Source organism: Callionymus lyra, chromosome 13 (assembly GCF_982586985.1).
Source record: "Callionymus lyra chromosome 13, fCalLyr1.hap1.1, whole genome shotgun sequence".
NCBI lineage: Eukaryota > Metazoa > Chordata > Actinopteri > Syngnathiformes > Callionymidae > Callionymus > Callionymus lyra.
The window spans coordinates 11,766,746-11,789,933 of NC_141830.1; the positions used below are offsets into that span (position 1 = coordinate 11,766,746).

Below are 23,188 nucleotides of genomic sequence, written 5' to 3' on the forward strand. Positions count from 1 at the left end.
TTATTTAAAACACAGTCAAAATGTAATCATCTGTTTATTATCGACTTTTCTGATAACCTCCTTTGGCCAATGAAATCATTTGATTTACTGGACCAACATAACTCCTTCTGATAGAGACGACACAAGCATGTGGTTAAAAGATAAACCATTTGGACGACCTACGCTGAATGTTCCGAGACTCATTTTGATCTCCTCTATAATTTGGTTTTTAGCTCGTTTATTTCTATCTCTCTAATCTTGTCCGACTTTGCGGACGGGTACGGTGAAATCTCTCACCTGCGAGGGAAATAAAGGTTATTCTTATCTCATCCTTGGCTGATAACAATGACGATAACTCTGTCAACATTCTGTGGGTGTTTGTTGGAGGGTTCGGCTCGAGGTCTGCTCTGCTCTTTTTTTGGTTCCAAACAAAACAAGTGCTGTGTTAGTGTTAAATTCTCTTGATAGGTTTGTTGCCTGCCAAGTGTGAGTAGGTGGATCAATAGAATGTGGATTAGGAAGACACACATATCAGCCCTTCTCCGCTGATGCTGTGGGTTTTTTTACGGCCTCCTTAGAAATACTTCAAAATGGCGGCACATCAAACGGCTCATCTTAAGAATTCTCTTTTTTTTTCCGCGGCGTGTAAAATGCTCCCTCTTTGTCTGCAGGTCTCATTCGACTGCAGGAGCTGATCAAGGCGCCGTCACGATACAACATTCGCTTGAAGATCCGTCAGCTGCCCACAGAGACCAAGGATGCCAAGCCACTTCTGAAAGAGATGAAGAAAGCGAAGGAGTTCCATGTCATCTTTGATTGTGGACACGAGATGGCTGCCTGGATACTCAAGCAGGTACGACGGAGCCAAGATGAGAACCGCTCGCCTGGAAGTTCTGGCTGCATTAGTTAGCATAATGAGTGTTATTTCCAGTATCCAATTAGTTGAGTTAATTAAGGCTGCAAATAAACATACTTTCACTTCATGGTAGCTAATTGGAGTTATAGCAGTATTTTCCTGAGCCATCTGATGAAGGGCCGGCTCGCAATTAATCGCTTATTCAATAGATTGATTGATTAAGAAAAACAATTAGTCTTTTTAACCTCTTGTTTAACTGTTCCGCCCTGCGTTTGAATCTCATTACAACTCATTAAACCGGCCAGTTTTCAGATACTCTATCTACGTCCATTAATTATCAAAACAAACACAACAATGATGGTATTATTTCTGTGGTCAGTCGGAATGTATTCAGTACAAATGGAATCGTTAGTCTCGGTGGTGGGAATTCAATTGTCCTCAGGGGCCACTTTTTATCACATCAAGCCCAACAAAAAGCATTCAATCAAATTGTTTAAATTAAAGCTTTAATATGCAATATATATAAATATTTTATAAAATAAATATAAATTACCTTTTTTTATATTCACTCTAATCTTTTTGAGATGCTAAAAATACTACACACAAAACTCCTACACAAAATGTTACGAGTGGGGCGTCTGAGGATCCAAAAAGGCCCCAAAACAAATGTACTTGTTTTATCCTATGTGAACGACCTCCACCTCTGCATATGTATTCATAGAAGCCAGATGTCGTTCATCAACTCAAACTTCAATTTAACATTTCATCTTTTCTCAATAATTGTTTTTGGAGTTGTTTTTCTTTCTTCCTATTATTGTTTAAATAATAATTATAATTATAATAATTAAAATATTGAAAAGTTGATATTTGATTTTTTTTTTTTTTTTTTTAACTGTTAAGTCTGATATTCTAATTTCAATAATTAATACACAAAATGTTTCAAAATGCAATTCAATATAAAAAATATCGGTATAATAGTGACACCAGACATTAACCAATATGTCAATATTTAAGAGAAAAGGAATCAATAATATTATAAATAAATGTACTTAAGATGTTTATTTATGGACATATCATATGACGTATACAGTAGATGGTGAACACGTATGATCCTCCCAAGATGCAACACTAATAGACTCAGGGACACATTCATTTCTCGTGCTATTAGGCTGTTTAATTTTCAGTTTGGGGGCAGCAGTGGAGTGAAAAGATGAGGCACAACTGGATCGAAACTCAGACCGGCAAACTCAAAAGAGAGAAAACTTTCTATAAAAGATATGTTGACATCATCAGGATCAGTCTCGGTAATATCCAAAGGTAAAGTTCAAGGAGTGATCAGAGTGAAGCCAAACCTGGTCAGGAGACGCTATTAACTGTTGATCTCTTCCTGCTTTGGAGCTCCTTTAAAAGGGGGGAGAGACTGCCTCTTATCATCTCATCTGTGAGCTCCTGCCTTCTGCTGACAGGGTAGAAAAAACAAGTAAAGTAACATATAAAGTAATCTAAAATAAAAACACAAAATATACAAAATAATGACACAAAATATACAAAATAATGACACAAGTATGACAAAACCCTATTGTCACATTAATAGACTAGAAGTGATGAATTAATACAAATTAAAATTGTTCATTTCTGGATCTGCCCCTGTTGGAAGACCTCTTAGGCGTTTATTAGACATCCTGATAAGACTGTAGTGTCACTTTAACTTGCTTTTTTGACATTTCTTTTAGACTTTTAGTCTCTCATGGAGTCCCTCATATCTATAAGAGGTACGTTAGGAAAAAAAAAAACACTTTGAGTTCTTGTTCTAGCAGATATCGCTGGAATATTTAAATATATACTGTGTATTGGCCACTTGTATCTGCAATGTTCTATTTTGGGTGAAACTCGAAAAGCTATTTCAGATCTTCTAAAGACACTTGGAAGTACATTTCAGTGTTGAGAGATTTAAGCACTAAAACATAAAGATTATGAAAACATAACATTTTATGACACGTTAAAAGGTTATTTTTGTTCCCATAAAAACAACAAGTGATGGAACAATCTTTAAAAAAAAAAAAAGTCCTCTTGACTATTTCTGCGTGTTCATCTTTAATCTTTTCCTGAGTGTTAAATCTTGTTGAAATTGATATCGTCTGTTGCACAATAGACGCTTTTTTAATTAGAAAGTCTAATTCTGCCCACGGGCGCGCTGGATCCATCCGAGCACTTCCACATTATTTATGAGGACAATGGGGGTTCACATTGAGTGGAATTCCGCTCACGAGTGCATCACCCCATCAGAAGTCTATACTGCTGCGTGACGGTGGGAAGCAACAAGAGTTGTTATTTATTGATGATTTATACTCTCCGAGCTCAACAAAACAAACACAGTGTGAAAAAGGCTCGATCCAGTTCGAGTTATGTGGCGAGTTGATGCTTCCAGCCGCTTTATTTCAGCCTGACGTTTAGCTTAAACATGTTTTAAATCACGCTAATGAATTAATTCTGTTCCGCGCCGTGACCGACGGACTGGCTTTTTTATTGCTGCTTTTGAAGGCGGCGTCGAGGAAACGGAAGAATCTTAATATATCCTTTTAGCTTTGATTACCTGTTTGTTAAAAAATAGACGTGTGCGTGAACCGTGAGTCAGAAGGTTCAGGTGATGAGATGACAATTAAAGCAACATCAAGCTGTTTCTCTAATTCACGCTGCTCCCCTGTCCCCGCAGGCGCTGGCGATGGGGATGATGACGGAGTATTACCATTATATCTTCACCACCCTGGTGAGTCACTTTTGATTATGTTCTCTCCAGATTGTTAATATATCTGCTTTTTGCTTTGTGGGGAAGTTTGGAGACAAAGTTTCATCAGAGAGAGTTGAACCAAAAAAAGAGGTCTACCTCCTCTCCAACCTTCTCTGGTCATGACCACATAAGACCAAGACCAGAGAGGGTTAGGAGTCGGGATTAAAGGCCCAACACCAGACTGGAAACCAGACGGACGGCTCGCCCGTTTTATTGGGAGGACTAGGGAGCAAGCAAGACCAAAGGGATGAGGGCGAGGGCGAGGGCGAGGGATGGAGGGGTGGAAGACCAGAAGGTAAAAAGTCTGCCAGGAGGAAGGGGGCTTCAGGAAAAAGGGAAGAAGGTGAGGCAGGTCAGAGAAGGAAATGTGTCAAAAGAAACCCAGAAGGTCTTGAAGGGGAGAAGAAAAATCTGGCTGAATTCTTAAATATGAAGGGAATGAAATAAGGGTTAAAATGTAAATAAGTGATGGGTGTGATGAGTCCGGTGTGGCTGTGCGAGACCGACTCAAGCCCAAGACTTTACCAGATCGAGACCGGTACGGAACGGTAAAACTAGACTGTCACATATTTAGGGATTAACCAAACTTCTGTCACTGAAAATCTTGCCCGAAGTGCGATGACGTAAGTAGAAGCTTTAAAAAAAACAACCTCCCCCGCGATATTCATTTCACAACACTGGGTCTCAATAAAGAACTATTTCCATTCTCGTGTGAGAGTCTAACTACTAGGTAAGGAGCTACTCTGATGCATCTATTACAACGTGATGTCACATTAATACTTTAATTGTAGCGTCTTCCGAGCAAAGGGGTGGAGGCGAAGTCTATGATTAGACTCTCGGTCCGTCAAAATATGTATTAACGAGATCTCTTCGGATCTTCTCGGTGTTTAACTCAAGAGAAAATATCCATGATTAATAGATGCAGAAATAAGTTTGAGCTCAGAAAACATTTATTTTGACAGAGAGTATCGTTTGTATACTTCAGTCAGTTCCCGGTAATAAAGCCTGTGGCACGAAACATTAGCATAATAGGTTATTTCCGTGTCCTGATTTTTGATTCCAGACAAGACTTTATACCGGTGTATCCCTAAATTTGACAATAAAATGCTAAATTTCAACGAAATTCTTCTGCCGTCAATAAATCTCCGTGGAGTGCTTTGAAAGTTTGTGACATGCACGTCACAAGTTTGGCAAAAAAAAAAATGGACAGGAAGAATTCATTTTGAATGATGGACCCGCTCGAATGAGTGTTTGGCGAAGAAAACAAAAGAATCAATAAACACCGACGACAACAAGTCAATTAACATTTGACGATGATTCATGACAAACGATTAACACAACAAATCAATTAACAAATAAATGTTTAACGAAGACAAATTGGTCAATGAGTCAAACAACGACAGCCATGTCAAGAAATCACAACAATTAATACAAATCTAGACGAGGGCACAGACCTCTGCCAAGCAGCTCGAATTATGTTCTGGGACTATTCATTTTTTTTTACCCAAGAGGTTTTTAAAATATACTAACAATATGGGCAATATTTGTACCTTTTGACTATACCGTTCCTTTTAATCCGTACAGAGTTTGTCTGGGATACTTCGGTGGCGCTGAAGCGTCTCAAAACTACGAAAAGAGCAAACGGACAGAAGCTTGAAAATTGTCAGAATGAAAAATACCCTCTTTTTTGTTAATATAAATGTTTAATTTGTGGTACAAAGTCCCCTGAAATCGTTTCATGTACATTCATTACAAAAAAAAGAAGGTAAAATCTGCCAAGTATGACATCATCAAACCATGGTTAAGAAACATGTGATGTCACATATGCTACGTTAAGATCTCCTGGTTTCACCAAATTTTCTTAATGTGACACATCATTTTTTTTAAGCATTTGAAAAAGCATTTATAGCAAAACGCTACAAACAAAACTATTTGTTTTGAACAATTTGTTCTGAACAATTTGTTTTGAACAATTTGTTTTGAACAATTTGTTTTGAACAATTTGTTTTGAACAATTTGTTTTGAACAATTTGTTTTGTTTGCTAGCAGACGGACACAACATGACCTCCTTGGGATAATTAAATATAAAAAATACACAACATTATTGGACATTGTTAACAACAAAAATCCCTCAACAGAACAACAAATGATTAAACAAAACAATGAAATGCGATTATTATTACGAAACTATTTTCAGTTTCAATTACCAAACAATATCCTCAAAAATAGAACAACTAAGCTCACAAAAATAAATGAATACAATAATAAAGGGATCAAACCGCAACATTTAAGCAAAACAATTAATTGATATTCGACACAAAGAAATGAAAGTGATACACACGTCAACAACAAACTCGAAGTAAAGTCAAACGAACAAGCAATAATACAGATGAATTAAATACATATAAATAAACACAACAATGACATTTCACTAAATACAAGATATAATTTAACAAAAACAAAATAATCATAGAATAAACAAGTGTTTTCGTGATCTTTCTCATTCATTTATGTATTTTTATTCTTGTAGTGGAATCATGATCATGACCTTCATGAACCGTCAACATTTTTTTTTTTTACTTCAAACTGACTCAACTCCTCTTCTCCGGCTGGTCAGCCTCACGCTGGGCTCTCGTCCTGGATCAATGTCCAGCCGAGGACTCTGGCGTGCTCGCTCTGATTCCTGCAGAAACAAAAAGCAGTTGGAATTCTCTAATTCTGACGCTCAGAATTTTTTTTTTTTACCCGAGCACTACCAAGCTCCCCCACCCCCTTCTAGAAAAGGCAGAAATAACAGTGGGTGAGACTTACTTGCTCCATTATCACTTTAAAAAAAAAATGGTAAAAATAAAACGACCCGCTGTGAGATCAGGTGTAGGATGTACCGGGTTATTTTATTTTTTGAGATTCTAGAGAAGACCTGCAGCTGCCTCCCGGTCAGCATCTGGCCAGATGAAAGCGAGCTTGAGTGACAGCAGGTGTGTCAGCAGGACGAGAGGATTCCGAAGCTCTTCGGCCAGCGTGCGGCCTCACGCGCCCGTTTGAACTGCAGCCACGGCCACCGAAGCATCCGAGCTGGAAACCCGAGTCGTGTTTTCTCCTGATGTGTGTGGCAGGACGACCACTTCAACCTTGAAACTCTATTAAAAGAACAAAACACGTTCGGTTTCACCGGCAGAAACGCAACCTTGTGGAGGCAGTGAAGGAAAAAAAAACATCCTGCAAATGAGGTTCTCCGTGAGATAAACAACATACACTCTCGCTATCGCTGTGTTTTCTTGCAAAAAAAACAATCTTCGCAACTCCTTTAATCTGGTATTGTTTATTTCATTATGGGATTTCAACCAACAGCTTTTTTTTTAAATGTATTTTGTATTTAAAAATCTGATATGGTTCCATTTTTTAGTGATTGAGATATCGTTGTTAGTGATAGAACCTCATTAGATTGATGAATCCTTCAAATTATTTATGGATCCAGATGGTCATTCAGAACCAAAAAAAATGGTATTATTGAATCTTATGCGTACAATTGTCAGTTAAATAATTATACTTTTTGAATATTACTTTATCCCCATAAATTGCATGAATTTGAATAGATCAAGTTAAAGATAGATTATTATTTGAGTACTATTCGCACAATTCTTTACTTTCCAGTCCAATATATACAAATGTATAGAATTTTTTGAAACCTTTAGAATATTTGTTCATGAGCTTCTCTGTTGACTAGTTTGATATTTTCCACGTGGAAATGCTAAAGTTTGTTAAAACGGAGACATGGAAAAAGATTAAAAAAAGGACCAAAAAGGATAAATTGCAAGTTTTGTTTATTTATGATTTTTTTTGGTGTTTAAAAAAAAAAATGTGTTAATGGTTACTGAATCATTATTTTACTTTCACTGCAATTCCAATTCAAAATACTTTTGGTTCAGAATTAAAATCAAATACTTTCATTACCAGGGTCTTGTAGCACAGTTTGAGTCAATAGTTGTTTTTCTTTTGTTTTTTTTTGCCAAAATGGTTTAATTTGATATTTTTTGTCTTCAGCTGAAAGGATTGAGAAAGATGTGAAAAGAAAACGACAAAATGACACAAAATAAATAAATGTCTCAAGAAAAAAAGGCAATTAACTGATAAAAAAAACGAGTGTAAAAATGAGTAAAATGGTTGTTTTTTTTGTGTTATATTACACTTTTATTTCTTAATATTGAATATCTTAATTCATAGTATAGTTTTTTCTAAATATAACACAGGTGTAACTGGTGTTCTCCAGACGACGATGCAGTACAAATATATACGTCTCAGTCGCAGCGACTTCAGCGCCGATGTTTTGTTCCTGCAGGATCTGTTCGCTCTGGACATGGAGCCGTATCGTTTCAGTGGAGTCAACATGACGGGGTTCCGCATCCTGAACACGGAGAACTCTCAGGTGTCGTCCATCATCGAGAAGTGGTCGATGGAGCGGCTACAAGCCCCCCCGAAACCTGACTCGGGCCTGCTGGATGGATTCATGACGGTAAGGCTGTCAGCGGCTGAACAGTGTATCACGGTGTTGCAACGTAACAGAATGAATATTGAATAAGTGGAGGAGACAACCGTGAGCGACGATGTGGAGACTCGAGACGGCTGCTTCACCACGTTACACCTCTATACCTCGCCGTTCTTCCACCACACCGTCCACCGCGGCTGTCTGCCACTTCGTCGCTCCACCACATCACTGCCTCACATTTGCCACTGTTGTGTAATAAACCTCCACACGTTCAACGAAGCCTTACTAGGCCACCACACCGTTCGCAAATTCACCATGCGCATTACAATACCACTTTTTTTTGCCACCACACCACACTGTCTCTGAAGCCCCACACAACTCGGCAATACCCCTTAACTATACTACCACACTACACTGTCTCTGAAGCCACCACACAACTTGACAATACCACTTAAGTTTGCCATCACATCTTTTACAAAGCCACAACCCCAAATGCCTTGACAATGCACTTTATAATGCCACTATACTGTCTCTGAAGCCACCACACCACACAACTTGACAATACCATGTTATTATGCCAGCACACTTTCTCTGAAGCCACCACACCACACAACTCGACAATACCACTTTATCATGCCACCACACTGTCTCTGAAGCCACCACACAACTTGACAATACCACTTAAGTTAGCCATCACATCTTTTACAAAGCCACAACCCCAAATGCCTTGACAATGCACTTTATAATGCCACCACACAACTTGGCAATACCACTTTATTATGCCACTATACTGTCTCTGAAGCCACCACACCACACAACTTGACAATACCATGTTATTATGCTAGCACACTTTCTCTGAAGCCACCACACCACACAACTCGACAATACCACTTTATCATGCCACCACACTGTCTCTGAAGCCGCCACACAACTTGCCAATACCATTTAAGTATGCCACCACTAATCTGATGCCACCACACAATGTGACAATACCACTTAAGTTTGCCATTACATCTTCAACAAAGCCACCGCTCCACAAGCCTTGACAAGACACTTTATTATGCCACCACACTGTCTCTGAAACCACCACAGCACATGCCTTGACAATGCACTTTATTATGCCACAGCACCACACTGTGTCTGAAACCACCACACAACTTGACAATGCAGTTCATTATGCCACAGCACCACACAACTTGACAATACCACTTTATTATGCCACCACACCACACTTGGGTGGCACTTTAGAAATAACCATTACTTACCTACTTACTGTCTCTGAAGCCCCCACACCACACAACTTGACAATACCTATTTAGTATGCCACCACAACACACTGTCTCTAAAGCCACCACACAACTTGACAATACCCCTTTATTATGCCACCACACCATCACTGAAGTCACCATACCGCACAACTTGACAATACCACCACACCTTTAACAAAACCACCACACACCTTGGCAATACAACTTGACTATGCCACAACCCCATACCGTCACTAAAGCCACCACATCACACACCTTGACCACACTGTCACTGAAGCCACCGCACATATACTACGTAAGTATGTAGTATTAGCAGTACAAGCCTGCTAATGTATGCAAACCTGTGACAGAAAAGCCACCACACATCCTTTCAATGCCACCACACCTTGAGAGCAGAAATGCTTTCTCAAAACGCAAACCACTTTACATCTAAGCAATATCCCTACTTTGATATTCCGAGTGGATACTGTGACCAGGTTTGTATGGCCATGTGTCGTCTGGCTTCACAGCCAGACTTTTTTAAAGCAAAGAAAACATCAGAGACGCAGCTGCTATTTTCAGCGCAATCTCTTCTTATGTGTCATTACCTTTTTCACCTTTCGTTGACAGGTCTTTTATTTTTGTACGTGCACTATATTCATATCTCCGCTGCTGGGCTGTAATGTTGTTTGCTCAATAACAGGAAAAACAGCATTCCTTATTCAATACTTGCTCTGTGTTTTAGTGTGCATCATTAGCGTCCGCGGCGTGAAGAGCGTCGTTTGGCGCTCATGAGTGTAAACGCTCGGTAATGAGTCGGCGTGAGTCGTTTATCTCCCCTCCTTCCTCTCGCCGTTTCTCCTCTGGGAATGTGGCCAAAATATGACAATCCGTCAGCGTTCATGCAGCGAGCGAGAGCAAATTGGATGGAAATTATGGCCTTGGATTATTTTTAAAGGCTGTCATCTGAAAAAAAAAAGAAAGCCTTGGATCAGGTGATTTGGAAGCAAAAAAAGGGAACGAAGCTCATCACGGTCATTCAAGGTCCCTCTGTTGTTTTTGTCAGCTTTCGCCTTCGCCCAAACAACACTCTCTTCAAACGCACTTTTCCAATTTCCGACTGATCTGTAGATCATTGAGAGCAAGGCGGGGCAACTCATTTTTCAAAAAGCTACATGAAAATGTTGTTTGGAGCACAAAGGTTTTAGATTATTTGCTGTTGCAGGTCCTCGGAGTAGGGGAGGGGGGCTCTGCATGTGTTCCAGCATTCCACTTGGCTCCAGGAGAACGGTTGTGGGGGGTAATGAGGGCAATCCAACACTAAATTGGACAGAATTGAGACCGCACCTTTGTCTGCGACTGCTTTTCATGGACAAGAACCCCTGTAGGGTTGAAGAACGGCAATGGCACGTCTGATGGCTTTGGGAAAAGCTCGTAACATCAGAGCAGCAGGAAGTCAAGCAGCATCTGTTCAATTTCCCATCCCCGACTGGTCGTGAACTTTGGATCATTGACAGTATCACAACAGAAGCAAGCAGCTATAAATGTATCCTCTGAAGGGTATCTCATATCTGGTTTGGAGATAGTTTGAGTCGTCCATTAGAGATCTGCTTTACAGCTGCTTCGTGGATGGGAGATTCCAGCACCTTTCATGGTGTTGTAGGGGCCTAATAGGTTGGGTGTCATGGTGATTGTCTCTTGGTCATTGGTTGATGTCACACTGACTCTTGGGAAAAGGCGAAGAAAAGTCATAAGCTTGAGCTCTTGTTATCAGTTTTTGCCTTTTTGCTAGTGATGGTCTGATGAAGCTTCATGAAGCTGTGTCATTATTCCCAGAGTCCACTATATGGCGGTCTCTGCACTATTTTCCTTTTGTTCAAATGAAACATGACATTATTTTTAAACTGATGGCGCCACCTACTGACCTCTAAATCACATGACACTGCTTCATGAACGTCCATCATCCCATCACTACTTTTTGCTATGATTTTAGACGAGTCAGGGAAGGTATCGTTGGAGAGGAGGATCTATTATCTTCCCAGAATGCTCTCCTTGTTGCTATTTGACATGTAGATCAAAACGAAAGGTGAAGACGGGAAGGATTTTACAAGCGGAACCGAGGACCGAGAGCATGAGAACAATTGATTCCACCAAAAGCATCGCAACAGTTCTTTTGCTGGGTGGCTGATTACTCCTAGTCGACGAGTGTTTCCGCCTGGCGTGTCGTGCTGCATTGCCAAAAGAATACTGGAAATGTTCTTCATCTTTAATTTTATGCATTAATGAAAGCAAAAACACAAAAACTTGAATAAATAATCACACAAATATTTACACATATTCCCTTATTAGACAGCACACGTGAATATTTACACAAATGCACAGAGGAAACAAATAGATAAATGAAACGAAAAAGACATTAAATCTTATATTTACTCTGCAGAGGAAAAGCTTCCACCACTGGAGTTGATTTATTATCTTCGCGTGAGCATTTTGTCAGATCATATACGACATATCGACGAGTCTCTGCAGACCGGAGCTGCTGTTTAATAATAAATAATAAAGTCTTACGCAACCGCGGTGAAAGACTTTATTAGAGAGCAATATTTATTATTCCTGGCTTTGATTCCATCTGGAGAGTCTTTCGCCTCCGAGGATCCGCTGTAATGAGTGTATGAAGAGATGGTGACATGAATTTTAAAGTCATTTAAACTGAGATTAGAGCTACACAAGTTTGTCATGTTCGCTTTTAAGAGACAAATGATCGGAATCATGAAGTCTCGAGAAATAAATCGCCAAAATACATCCAGCTTGCAAATATGTTACTATTGATTTGACAAAATGAAATGCATTGTTTCAACCAATACTTTTCTTACTATTAAATAATGAAGTTAATAGTTTTCACAATACTTTTCCTCCGTAAATATTTATTTCAAAGTAAAAAAGGTTTTTTTTCTAAAAATCCTGTTTAAAAAACCATCCTATGTCAAGATGGATATTTGAACTTGAACCCTGCTTGAATAAAATGTATCAAATCATAAAAAAGCGAGTTGTTTTTGTAGAATGCTTGGACACTACAGGGCAAAATTCAGTGTAAAAGTCTGTATATTAAGAGTGTAAATGTATAAAATGTCATGGCTTTTTCTCTCTGGACTGAGGCTGTCATTAAGTTGAAGTGTGGGAGGGATGCGGTGGCCAGTGCGCGACCTCTCACCCCCCGTCCTCGCCCTGCAGCTCTGTATCTCTGTCCTCTCCATCGTTCTCTCGTGCCTCTGATTCTGCACCACAATAGCCGCCGCGCTCCAGGCCTGTTTGCTCTCAGTGACCAGGCAACAGTTGTGTAGCAATGGTTGCCACGGCGACAGTGTCTGTGTCACCTTGTGATTTCATCAAAGATTGATTGACTGAGATTGGGGGAAGCGACGGCGAGGGGAGGCGCGCTGTCGCCGGCTGGAGCTGCCGAAGATGGAGAGGAGAGATGAAAGGTGTTGCTTGGAGAGTCGGCTGCATTCTCTCCTCACACCTCTAGGACTGGCTCGGTGGGGAGGACGAATCTCTCTGAAGGTGAAGCTGTAAAGGATGAACGCCGACGCCTGCGTCATGATTATCTTCTCTTGTTCGAGTCCAGATGTACAATAAAAGCAACAGTTGAATATTAAATACTGGGGGAGAGAAAAACAATTATTATGGGAGGACTTGTTGATGCAGTCGACAGCACTGGGTGAATATCAATTTCCACAGGACGAGGATTCAATCAAGAAAACCCATCACTGCTACAAACTCCAGGCTTGGGATCCAAAGCCAGGCCAGGGAGGCAGATTTTGTGAACAGCAACACGTACATTTGGCAACATATGTTTGTTTCAAATAATAAATCTTATTTGAAGCAGTTCTTAAGCTATCTATGGAAGTGCATCAGAATATTGATTGAATTTAATGTTCCAAATTGTTTAAATGTTATAGTTCGACAAGCTTAATTTAATTTAATTGTTTTCTATATCAAAAGGTTGAATTGGTTTTCATTGATTGATTTATTTTAATAAGTTTAATATTGAAAAGTTGAATTTATTTTTATTGAATAATAGAATTAAATAATAAAAATATTTTTTTCAAAATGAAAGGATTTTTTTCTTCTAGTGTTTTAAGTTTCACACAAAACTGCTGGTATGCGGAAAGAAAATACCAGAAGAGTACCAAGATAATTATTCGAATTTTCAGCCAATCATACGACGCTTGAAAAAATCTTGCTATGACCTCTAAGATATCTTCTCCAAGATTCAGTGAGTCCCTCATCATGTCGGCGTTTGAAGTTCTCACTTTATAAAGTTCTCCCTCATCTGAAATCTGGGCAAATGAGAGGTTACGAGAGCAGAGTCCATTATAATGTAATAATGGCTTCACTCCTCCGGACGGCTGTAATCACGCCCCGCTTTGTTTATACAACAAGTCCCTTGGATGTGAAGACTTGACCAATCACAGCAGAGTGGGTGTGGTTATGGTAAACAAGATTTCACTTCCAGAAAAACCAAGTGGTTTCAGTGGGCGCGGCTTAAGATCATTTTCTAATGTAAATATTTCAATGAAAATAGAGTTTTGTACAACCAGACACATACTGATGATACAATAGATCAATTTAAGACTCACTTAAATCAACACTTAAAATTCAACCATTGGATATTCTGATCTACTTCCATATAATTTATATATATAATATATATAATCTATATCCAACCAAAACATGTTGATGTTGTGACCTAAGAGATTTGAAGAAACAATATGTGACACTAATATTATTATTTCATACTTTCTGTCATGATTGGTTTAATTTCCAACGATCATGACTCACAGTAAAACTCTCTAGCTATCATTTGACCACGGCTCCGTAAATCTGTCTGGACAACCCGCCCGGAGACTCTGTCAGTGTCACGTGACCACGATCTGTTTAACCGCAGTGACTCAGTATGAAGCACTGCGAGACTTTCTGAAGTTACCAGGAAATGAAAGCACTTTCCCCCCTTTTCTCTTGTTTGTTTGCAACGGAAAAAACACTTCAACCAATTTTTTACTAGCAAAATGGATTTTTTTTTTAAACCCTCAACAAGAAAGAAAATGATGGATGTTTTTATAAGAGATGAGAAATAATCTTTGAGCTGGTGCTAAGGAAACATATTAATGTATTTTAATGTAAAACAAATGGTTTTATGGTAACGTTAGCTTATGTGTTTGTGTCAATGAATAAAAACTGGTAATGTAAAGTCATATTTCATCGCTAAAAAAAAAAGAAAGAAACGTTTATCAGGCGAAATCAACTAACTTTTTGCTTTATATAATTACATAGAAACAACGAAGGAAAATAGAGGAAAGTAAATTAATAAAAAATATTTTAATTAATCCAGCATTCTTGAATTTGGAAAGGTTTTGAGGTTTGGATCGATCCACGATCACAGCATCCCTTCATGATTTCCAAATCCCTGTATGTGTTTGTATCTCGCCTGAGAATGATTGTCCTCTTCTGGGTCCAATTATTGTCGCTAGCTTGGGTAAATTCTGGTCTTGAAGCTTTGTTTTCATTTCGAAAAATTCCCTTCCCACTGAGATAAATATACTCGTGGATTTTAATTGAAGACGGTAAAAATATGCTGGAGGCCCAAATATTTCCTTCATCTGGCGGTTTTATTGAGCCGGAATTACAACAAGCTGCTCAATTTCCTCGTCTGTCATTAGCGAAGGCGCGGAGACGATTGTTATGGCCGGTCATAATGGAGAGCAGTTGGTTCTGCAGCGGCTGAAACAAAGTGGTGATTGGTTGTTCATTGAACGCTACAAAGTGCGGCGTACGAGGAGCATACTTCTTCTGGCTTCTAGTTGTAAATCAGCAGCCGCTTTTTTTTACAGTTTTTGCACGGACTTACTAAATGACGTGCCATTTGCTTCCCATGTCTGCAGGGTGCGAATTACAAGACGTACAATTTCCGAACGGCAGATGCCACCCATGTACCTTTCCCTCAACTTCCTCACTCAAGGTCGCTGATTCTCCTGATTGACCGCCGGCTAGTAGTCCCTTATACATGCAAACTGAAAACTGTATCCACTGTTTGCTATAAAACTTGTTGGATTCCTCCCAGAAAATCCTGCTCAAGGACAGTCGTGCACTAGTCTGGGGCACTTGTTTCACGAAAAATAGGGCATACCTTTTCTTTGCCTTGACATATAACAGCACCTTTACCCTTAAATCTTCCAAAGAATAAACCCAGAACCACATTTCACACCCTGGAATGAATCAACTTGGTGCTATTTCACTGTACAGTTGTCGATGTCCTTGAGGCATTCATGGCCCCCAAAAATTTTGCTTAAAAAGTGCTTCCCAAGAGCCTGTTCCTGGTACACATCGGGACATTGCTTGCTCTTGATGGAATACCAGAGATTCACTGCTAGTATAAAGTTAAATCCAAAAATGTAAGTAGTACAAATGCAAAATGTTATGTTAAAAAGTTATTCTTTTAACATCATGAAAAGCTCCACTTCACTAAAAAACGTGTAATTCTAAGACTGTGCAGCACAAGAATGATAACCTTAGATGAAAGCCCAAACCTTTCCCTTCAACAAAGACTTTCATACAGTTGACTCGACTCTTATTTGTCACTGGTAAAGGTATGTCAGTATGTTAATACGTGTTTTTTATGGGTTTTGCACCAAGGAGCCATTCGTCAAAAAAACAGGCTTTAGTCTCAACCTAAGGGAATAAACTTAAGTTCAGATGAAATCCATGTTGTTTCAGTAAGAATACAACTGAGGAAATACAGACGAAACCAAGAGTCTTTAGGTGAAGGTTCTTGGTCAATAGGAAATGTAGTCCAGTTATTTGATACCATATAAATCTATCTTGTTTTGCTTCTTGTCATCTCAGGGTCAAGGTGACCCGAAGGCCAAAAAACAAAATTGTTTGTGGTATCCCTTGTGTTATTATTGGCCTGTCGGGTCGCCTTGATCTTAAGATAACACAGGGGTGAAGCAAACCTATGTACCTGATTTACCTGGCCAATGCTAGATATGTCAGCTACTTAAGATATATTTTGATAATCATGCTCATCCGAACCTTCATTTTTATACATTAGCTATAATTAATCTGCTGTGCAAAAGATTATCCATTGAGTGCTTTTTGGGGGCACACACTGAAAAACTCATGTCAAACATCTACTGTCAGTTAGTGTAAATGCAAATCATAGAACAGTACCTGAATGAGGTCAGGACCATCAATGCTTGCAGGGCTTAATGACTGCATATGATTAGATCTTAAAGAGTAAGAACTCTGTTTTTATTCTGATTAAACTGCTCATCCTGGAGTCATAGGTGGGAAGTTACAAGGTCGTCACATGCCGTATGACATGGTTTTTACTTCACTGATGGCTTGAAATTGTTTAGTGTGTAAATCCACAAATAAGCCACAATAAGTTCGAACTTGGTTAAAGTGATAGTTCACTCTGGAAACGCTTGTGATATTACCTGGAGTATTTCCGGTTTACGGCACTTGATATTCTTTAAACGTCTTCCACAGACGAGCAAAAAATATAGTGTTTTTTTCTTCTGGAACAATTTTATTTGCTTCAATTCAAGATGGATGTTACAGACGAGCAGTATGGAGGTATTTGGTTGTTTTTTAAGCTTGTCTTTTTGGACAAAGATGAATCTGAGCTTGCGTCTCTGCATTAAATTGGACATAGACTTTTATCTATAACTCTAAAAAGGAACAGATCACTCTGAAAATAATCCCAACCTTTAGTCGACATGAGGGTAAGTAGAAAATGAGTGAAATATGAATCTTGGGTGAACCATCACTCAACATACAGTATGTAATGTACTTCCCATACATTCCTCCAAAAAAATCAAGTATTCAATAACAGTTTTAAGGTTGTTTTTATAATATGGAATTTACTTTTTCCTTATTTTATTTAGTGGCTTTACTTTTTAATAGACATTTTATTATATTAAGGATGTTATGACATTTATATTCTTTATTTAAACTAAACTCTTTTTATTCCTAAAAAGACGTTCAATAAATATATTTGATCACCATCAAAGGATCTGTTTTTTCATACAAGTGGTCAAAAGATACATTCGTTGGTTACTTTAAATATGATGAATAAGTGCTACTCTGTTAGGCAAATTAAATATGACTGCATTTATCAGTCCAGCTCTTAAAAAGTGTGTCTTGGTGTGAGTGTTTAATTCCCCACCTGTCCTCGGCAGTAAACAAATCGCTGTCTAAGGCGCCAGAAATCCAGGGGAAATGATGCATGCACAAGTTGTGGCCCAGCTCAACTAATCTGCGTGTCATAATTTCCCCTCCTGTTAATTTTGACAAATTTAGCTCATCATAACAAAACTCTTGGACTCGTTCTTGCACAAGAGAAAGCTCTAAGGACTCGCAGATTGATGATGGTTCGTGCGAGCGGCAATCTTTTTTGAATTTATGACACCGTTGACATTTGAAAGCTGGGCTGGCTTTGCAAATCAATCCGAAAAGGAAAGCCCCCCCGGATGCTGTGCTCAAGTTTGTGACACGTGTTTTATTAGAGTCTGAATAATCTTTTTTTATGCTTTGTGTTTACCTTCGTAATGGAAACAAATGGTGAGCGGCGGTTGTCAAACCGAATGAAGGCGGTGGATTCAGGTCCCTCAAACAATCATTAGTGTTTGTCTTGACCTTTGGATGTTGATGATGTTTCCTTAAAACACACCCTCAGCCCTTTTCTACCATAATTAATCCACCAATCGTAGAATAGATTTACCTTTCTCAGCAACTTCCTACCTCACTTCCTCAGTACCTACAGACTCATCTATTTACCCGGTTATACACCTTTACCTATGTACCAGAAGTTGGTAGACTACCATTCAACCAAACCATCCTTGTCCATACAAGAGTTGTAGCAAAAATAGCCAAAAGCAAACACTGTACTGGGGATTTCCATTTAAATTTTATTGATAACAAAGTGAGCATATCAGCTGTTGTGGCCTCAACAATGGGGGGTACAGTTTCTTTCCTCTTGTCCCAATCATAATTCAGTCTCCTGGAACATCGCCTGGAACATCACCCCTTTAGAGGGTCCGAGGCGTGGCGCACCACATGACGTGGCTGAAGGGAAACCCCCCTCTTGTTGGGGGGGCCTCCCCCAGGAACTTCATAAAACCGAGAAGCTCTCTGGTGTATTTTAGAGCAATTTCTGAGCAAATAAATAACAAACCAACATTTATTTTTTCAGTATATTTTTGTGCCTGTCTGTACTCTTGCATGGTGTAGGCTTCAGAACAAACGGGTGTCATTTCAGATTCAGGTCTATGACTGACAATACCGAACTTACACGGCAGTTTGTCCAGCTCTTGCCAAACCTTTTTGACTTCCTGTATCTTCCTTTACCGAATACTAACTCACTAACCTTCCTCTCCATCTTCCCCTACACACCTTTTCCCTTCTTTGCCTAACCTTCTTGTTTCCTACCTTTTTCCTATCTAAAAGTGCATCCTTTTCTCCGGCATACAAAACCTACAATCCTACATCTCTACCTAATAAGCCTCCTACAAAATCTACCCATTTCCACATCAACCCAACAACACATGAAATACCTTTCTACCCATTTAGCCTTTAATCTCCAATTTCCCTGACCATAGCTGCATCCAAGGACTTGTGGGCTGGCAGTCCTCTCGCTCCCACCGCTCCTTTTCGTCTCGTATATTATATTTGTCTGAGTATGTGCTTTTTATGTTCAGAGGTGTGTTTTTTTTGCACGCCTGTTTCTCTCCGACCGCCCCCACCTTTCCTCGTGTGATTAAATGCAAGGCAAGTTTGGCGGCCAAATGGCAGCCTTGGTGCGATTGTCTCGCTTTTTCCACCTTCACCACGATAAGTTCCTGTTTTTTATTTTTTTTTATTTCACAAAACTTCCGTTTTGTTCTGACATCACGGGCAATTCTTTCCGATTCCGATTCCCTAATAACCCACACCTACCTATATATTAATAGATACCGACATTTTTCCTTCCTATGTATCAATCGATCCACACCTCCCTATGCAAGTTGTCCAGCTAGACATCGAATTTTATGCATCAAATTACCCCCTATTTTCACATCAGTACCAATCTCCACATATCGAGCCACATTCTTCCAAGTGTCTGTTTGTGTGAGTTGGTACCTCCCACACAAATTAGGACAGCGCTTTTTCCTGTCTGGTTCTCCCTGGAAGAAAAAAAAAAAGCATGTGATTTTAATTTTCTTTTTTTTGGTCCTTCTGTTCTCATTTAGTTGTTTTTTTTGGCGGTAGAAAACAGTTAAAACATGTGCCCCAGCGAGATGTTAACAAGACATTTAACTAATTTCAGGAGCACACCGTGGGCGGGAAGTTAATAGAAGTGTCCCCGGCAGACAGATTTGTGTTCAATACACAACTTCTATTGTGTTAATTATGAATTCATCAGCAACATTCATCATTTTAGTAAACATGTCAAGAGTCCTTGACCCCATGAATGACGCTTCCAAGCAAGAAACTCCTCAACCTATTTTTCAATGTTAAATACTTGCATTGGCAAAGCTCCAAACGACGCTTTAATAGAAGCAGCTAGCAAGGATCAGAATAGCTAGAAAATATGAGATCTTCTTCTAGAACAGTGATTGCCAACCTGTGGGCCACGAAGGTATTGCAAGTGGGCCACAAAATCGTTTCCAAAATGGTATCATTTTTTTGTGGGTTTAAACGGATATTAAACATTTTTAAATATTCTTTTTGAAATGAGAACGCATTATAATGCCTTTGTATTTATGGGGTCGGAGGAGGGCCGCAAAGGTTTTTTAGACTTTAAAGTGGGCCCTGAGTCAGAAAAGGTTGGGGACCACTGTTCTAGAATATATTCCAGGATGCAGGGACAATGCCCACACAACATTTCCAAAGCTTCACAATCGGGTTTTTTTTTATTACATTTTGTTACTTAATCCGTTTCCCGTCTATAAAAGTCCCACTACGAAAGATTTAAGTGGAATTGCAATATCTCGAAAATTCATTACACAAGATTGAAAAGAAGCTTTTGTTGGGTCCGTTTCCTGTTTCACTTTTCACTACTAAGTGTTCCTAGTACCATTATATACTGTAAATAAATGGGAACACCGTCCCCGACCTACCCTGAAGCAGTTTGGTGGTCACTTGTTTGAGGGCGTGGGTTGTCAGTTAAACTGTTTTTTAATCAAATAAGATCTCTGTAGTAAACTAGCTGATGGAATGGTCCAACATTTGCCATCTTCAGTGACTCATAGCCTGCTTTTTGATGTAAGAACTGGAGGAGAATGTTAACTGACTGGTCTTGCTATTTTTGGGAACTCGGTCTGAGCCTCGGCTCAGTTCTTTCTTTACCACTTAAGACGACTCCTCATAACACCATCTGTGAAAACCTTTACACTAAATCTTCATTCACTTGGGAGACTCGAACTCCACCACTCCGGGCCTGTGCGGAAAAAATTCTTAATGAAACCGAAGCTCCCACTCGCGGCCACATTCTCAGTAAAAGATGGGTAGCGTTGAGAGACACCTCTTGGTGCAGGTTGCCCATTACACAGACGTGTTCCTTCTCAGCCCGGTCCAGTTGGCAGAGGGACGAGGGCTTTTAAAGACGGCGACTGTGGAGAGCAGACACTCGGTGCCCTGTGCCGGTCACCACCAGCTGGGCTTGGCACCGCTTCAACATTATTAGCACCGATGTTCCCTTCAGTCCATAGAAGCTATTTGTGCTAAAGAACAGGCAGCAGACCAGCCAGATAGGCAGGGGGTCTTTTAAAAGTGGAAGCTCAGATATGCCTCGGTGTGATTTTTTTGCACCTCCGTGCTTTTGCCTTCATGTGTCTTTTGATGGCATCCAGCGACTGAACGCTTTGAAGTGGTGAAGGTGAGGCTTGGAAAAAAGTCTCATAGATTTGTGTAGTGTTTTACTTCAGCAAATATACGTATTTAAACTAGATGAGACGATCTCTCGAAGAGTCTGAGCCAGCTGTATGAAGAGTGTGATTTGTCGGAAATGTGTTTGGATGGGATTCTTGGTCTCATTTCACAATTTCAGAATAAAGATGGACGACAATATTTAATAGGGATTTGAAAGCTTTAGAAAACCTCCAACAAGTTTAAAAGACCAACTGCTGACTGATGGCTACCCATTGAATTGAGTTTGATATTTGTGAATATTTTGCCGTTTTTTCAAGGTAATCTGATAAAAATAACCTCAATGGCACAATCACAGACTTTATACAAAACGTGTTTATTTTTCTGTAACCGAGGAAAAAGTCACTTTTATAAAACATATCTAATAGATACATACTTTTCAAGTATATAATGTCCCTTGGTAAGTATTATGTATTTAAAGTATTAAACAAGTTTTATATAATTGAACATCAATATCAGTTTTTATTTATGTGTTACTTACTAAAATATTTAGGTTTGCTACTACTTTATTAAATTTGCTCATATGTTGATGCAGTCATTAATAATCTATAATCATTTTAATAAGGTAAGGTAAGGTAAAACTTTATTGATCCCTCAGGAGGTCTCCTTTGGGAAATTGTTTACTACTTGTTTAATAGTGAGGTTTATCTCATATTCACATAAATGAGTCAGACCAGCTTTAACCCTTGTGTTATCTCTGGGTCAAAGTGACCCGACAAGTGACATAACACAAGGGTTAAGTAGTTGAAATGTATGTATATTTTTTTAGATACTATACTGACAAATAATGGTATATACGGACAAATAATGGTATCAAATACTCTAAATATCACAAATATATAAAGCATGATTGAATAAACGTTGTATATTCAATGATTTTTCTGTGTAACTCTGATGCTGAAACACATTCTCGGCTCCATACGACCGAAAATGTCCGTTGTTTACATGAATAAACAATCCTGGATCATTAGTCTTAAGAATGCCTGAACCATAAGCTTGATCACATGACGTCCGATCGCACACTCGCACTCATGGCAGGCCGTGGTTAAAGCGACATCCCTGTTGATGTATAGGACGATAAAGCGATGTAATCAGGGCCGGCCCTCGTTACAGATCTGTATCACGCAATCAGGAGCCGAGGGCCGACGCAGCCGGCGGGGGCCCGGCGTGTCACGGTCACGTCATGCACAGGGACGCTGGGTGGCCTTGAGACGTCTTGGCGAGCTATCATCTGTTGAGAAATGTGGTTCATTCCCCCGCCGCATTCACACACACACACACACACACACACACACACTCTATTTATTCAACAAGGGTATATCCAACATGATGCCAATTAAAGTGGGAAAAAAAAGGCACAGATGTAAAACATGTTGGCCAAACTATATCCCCTCGTCGGGTCAATGATGAATTATTTATGTTTTTGGAATGTGAAATGAACTCGCATTCATCATTTGAAAAGATTGATGATTAACGGCTTCACTGAGGTCACCCGCATCCATCCATCAGTGGTAGTTGTTGACCTCACCGGGGTTTTATGGCTTCTTGTTATAGTGAAGCTGAAAATGCATCACAATAAAAAGTTATATTCATGTTCATTTCTTTTTCAAATAATTATTTTTATTGGTGTAGTCCATCATGGGATGTCGTTTTAGTACAATGCATACTTTTCAGATGTGAAATTATAATTTAGATGATGGTGTTTTTGCCAAACTTTGATTGACAAGGGTTTTTTTAAACAATTAAGTTGCATAAAGATATATTTTTATTACCAGATTTTTCCTTATTGAGTTTCTTAAGAATTCCCCGACAATGCACTCTACCTTTATTTTTGATCTACTTTTAAAATGCATGATTTTTAG

The 23,188-nt window shown here is 39.2% G+C and overlaps 1 protein-coding gene across 2 annotated transcripts in view; it reads left to right on the forward strand.

The window, feature by feature from the left end:
• Positions 1-23,188, forward strand: part of LOC148067376 (glutamate receptor ionotropic, kainate 2) — a 118,319-nt gene that overhangs the window by 45,578 nt on the left and 49,553 nt on the right. For both annotated transcript variants that reach the window (XM_087805411.1, XM_087805412.1), the window contains exons 4-6: positions 651-832; positions 3,549-3,602; positions 7,963-8,136. In XM_087805411.1, coding sequence (XP_087661537.1) covers positions 651-832; positions 3,549-3,602; positions 7,963-8,136 — 410 coding nt within the window. The remainder of the gene's footprint in view (positions 1-650; positions 833-3,548; positions 3,603-7,962; positions 8,137-23,188) is intronic.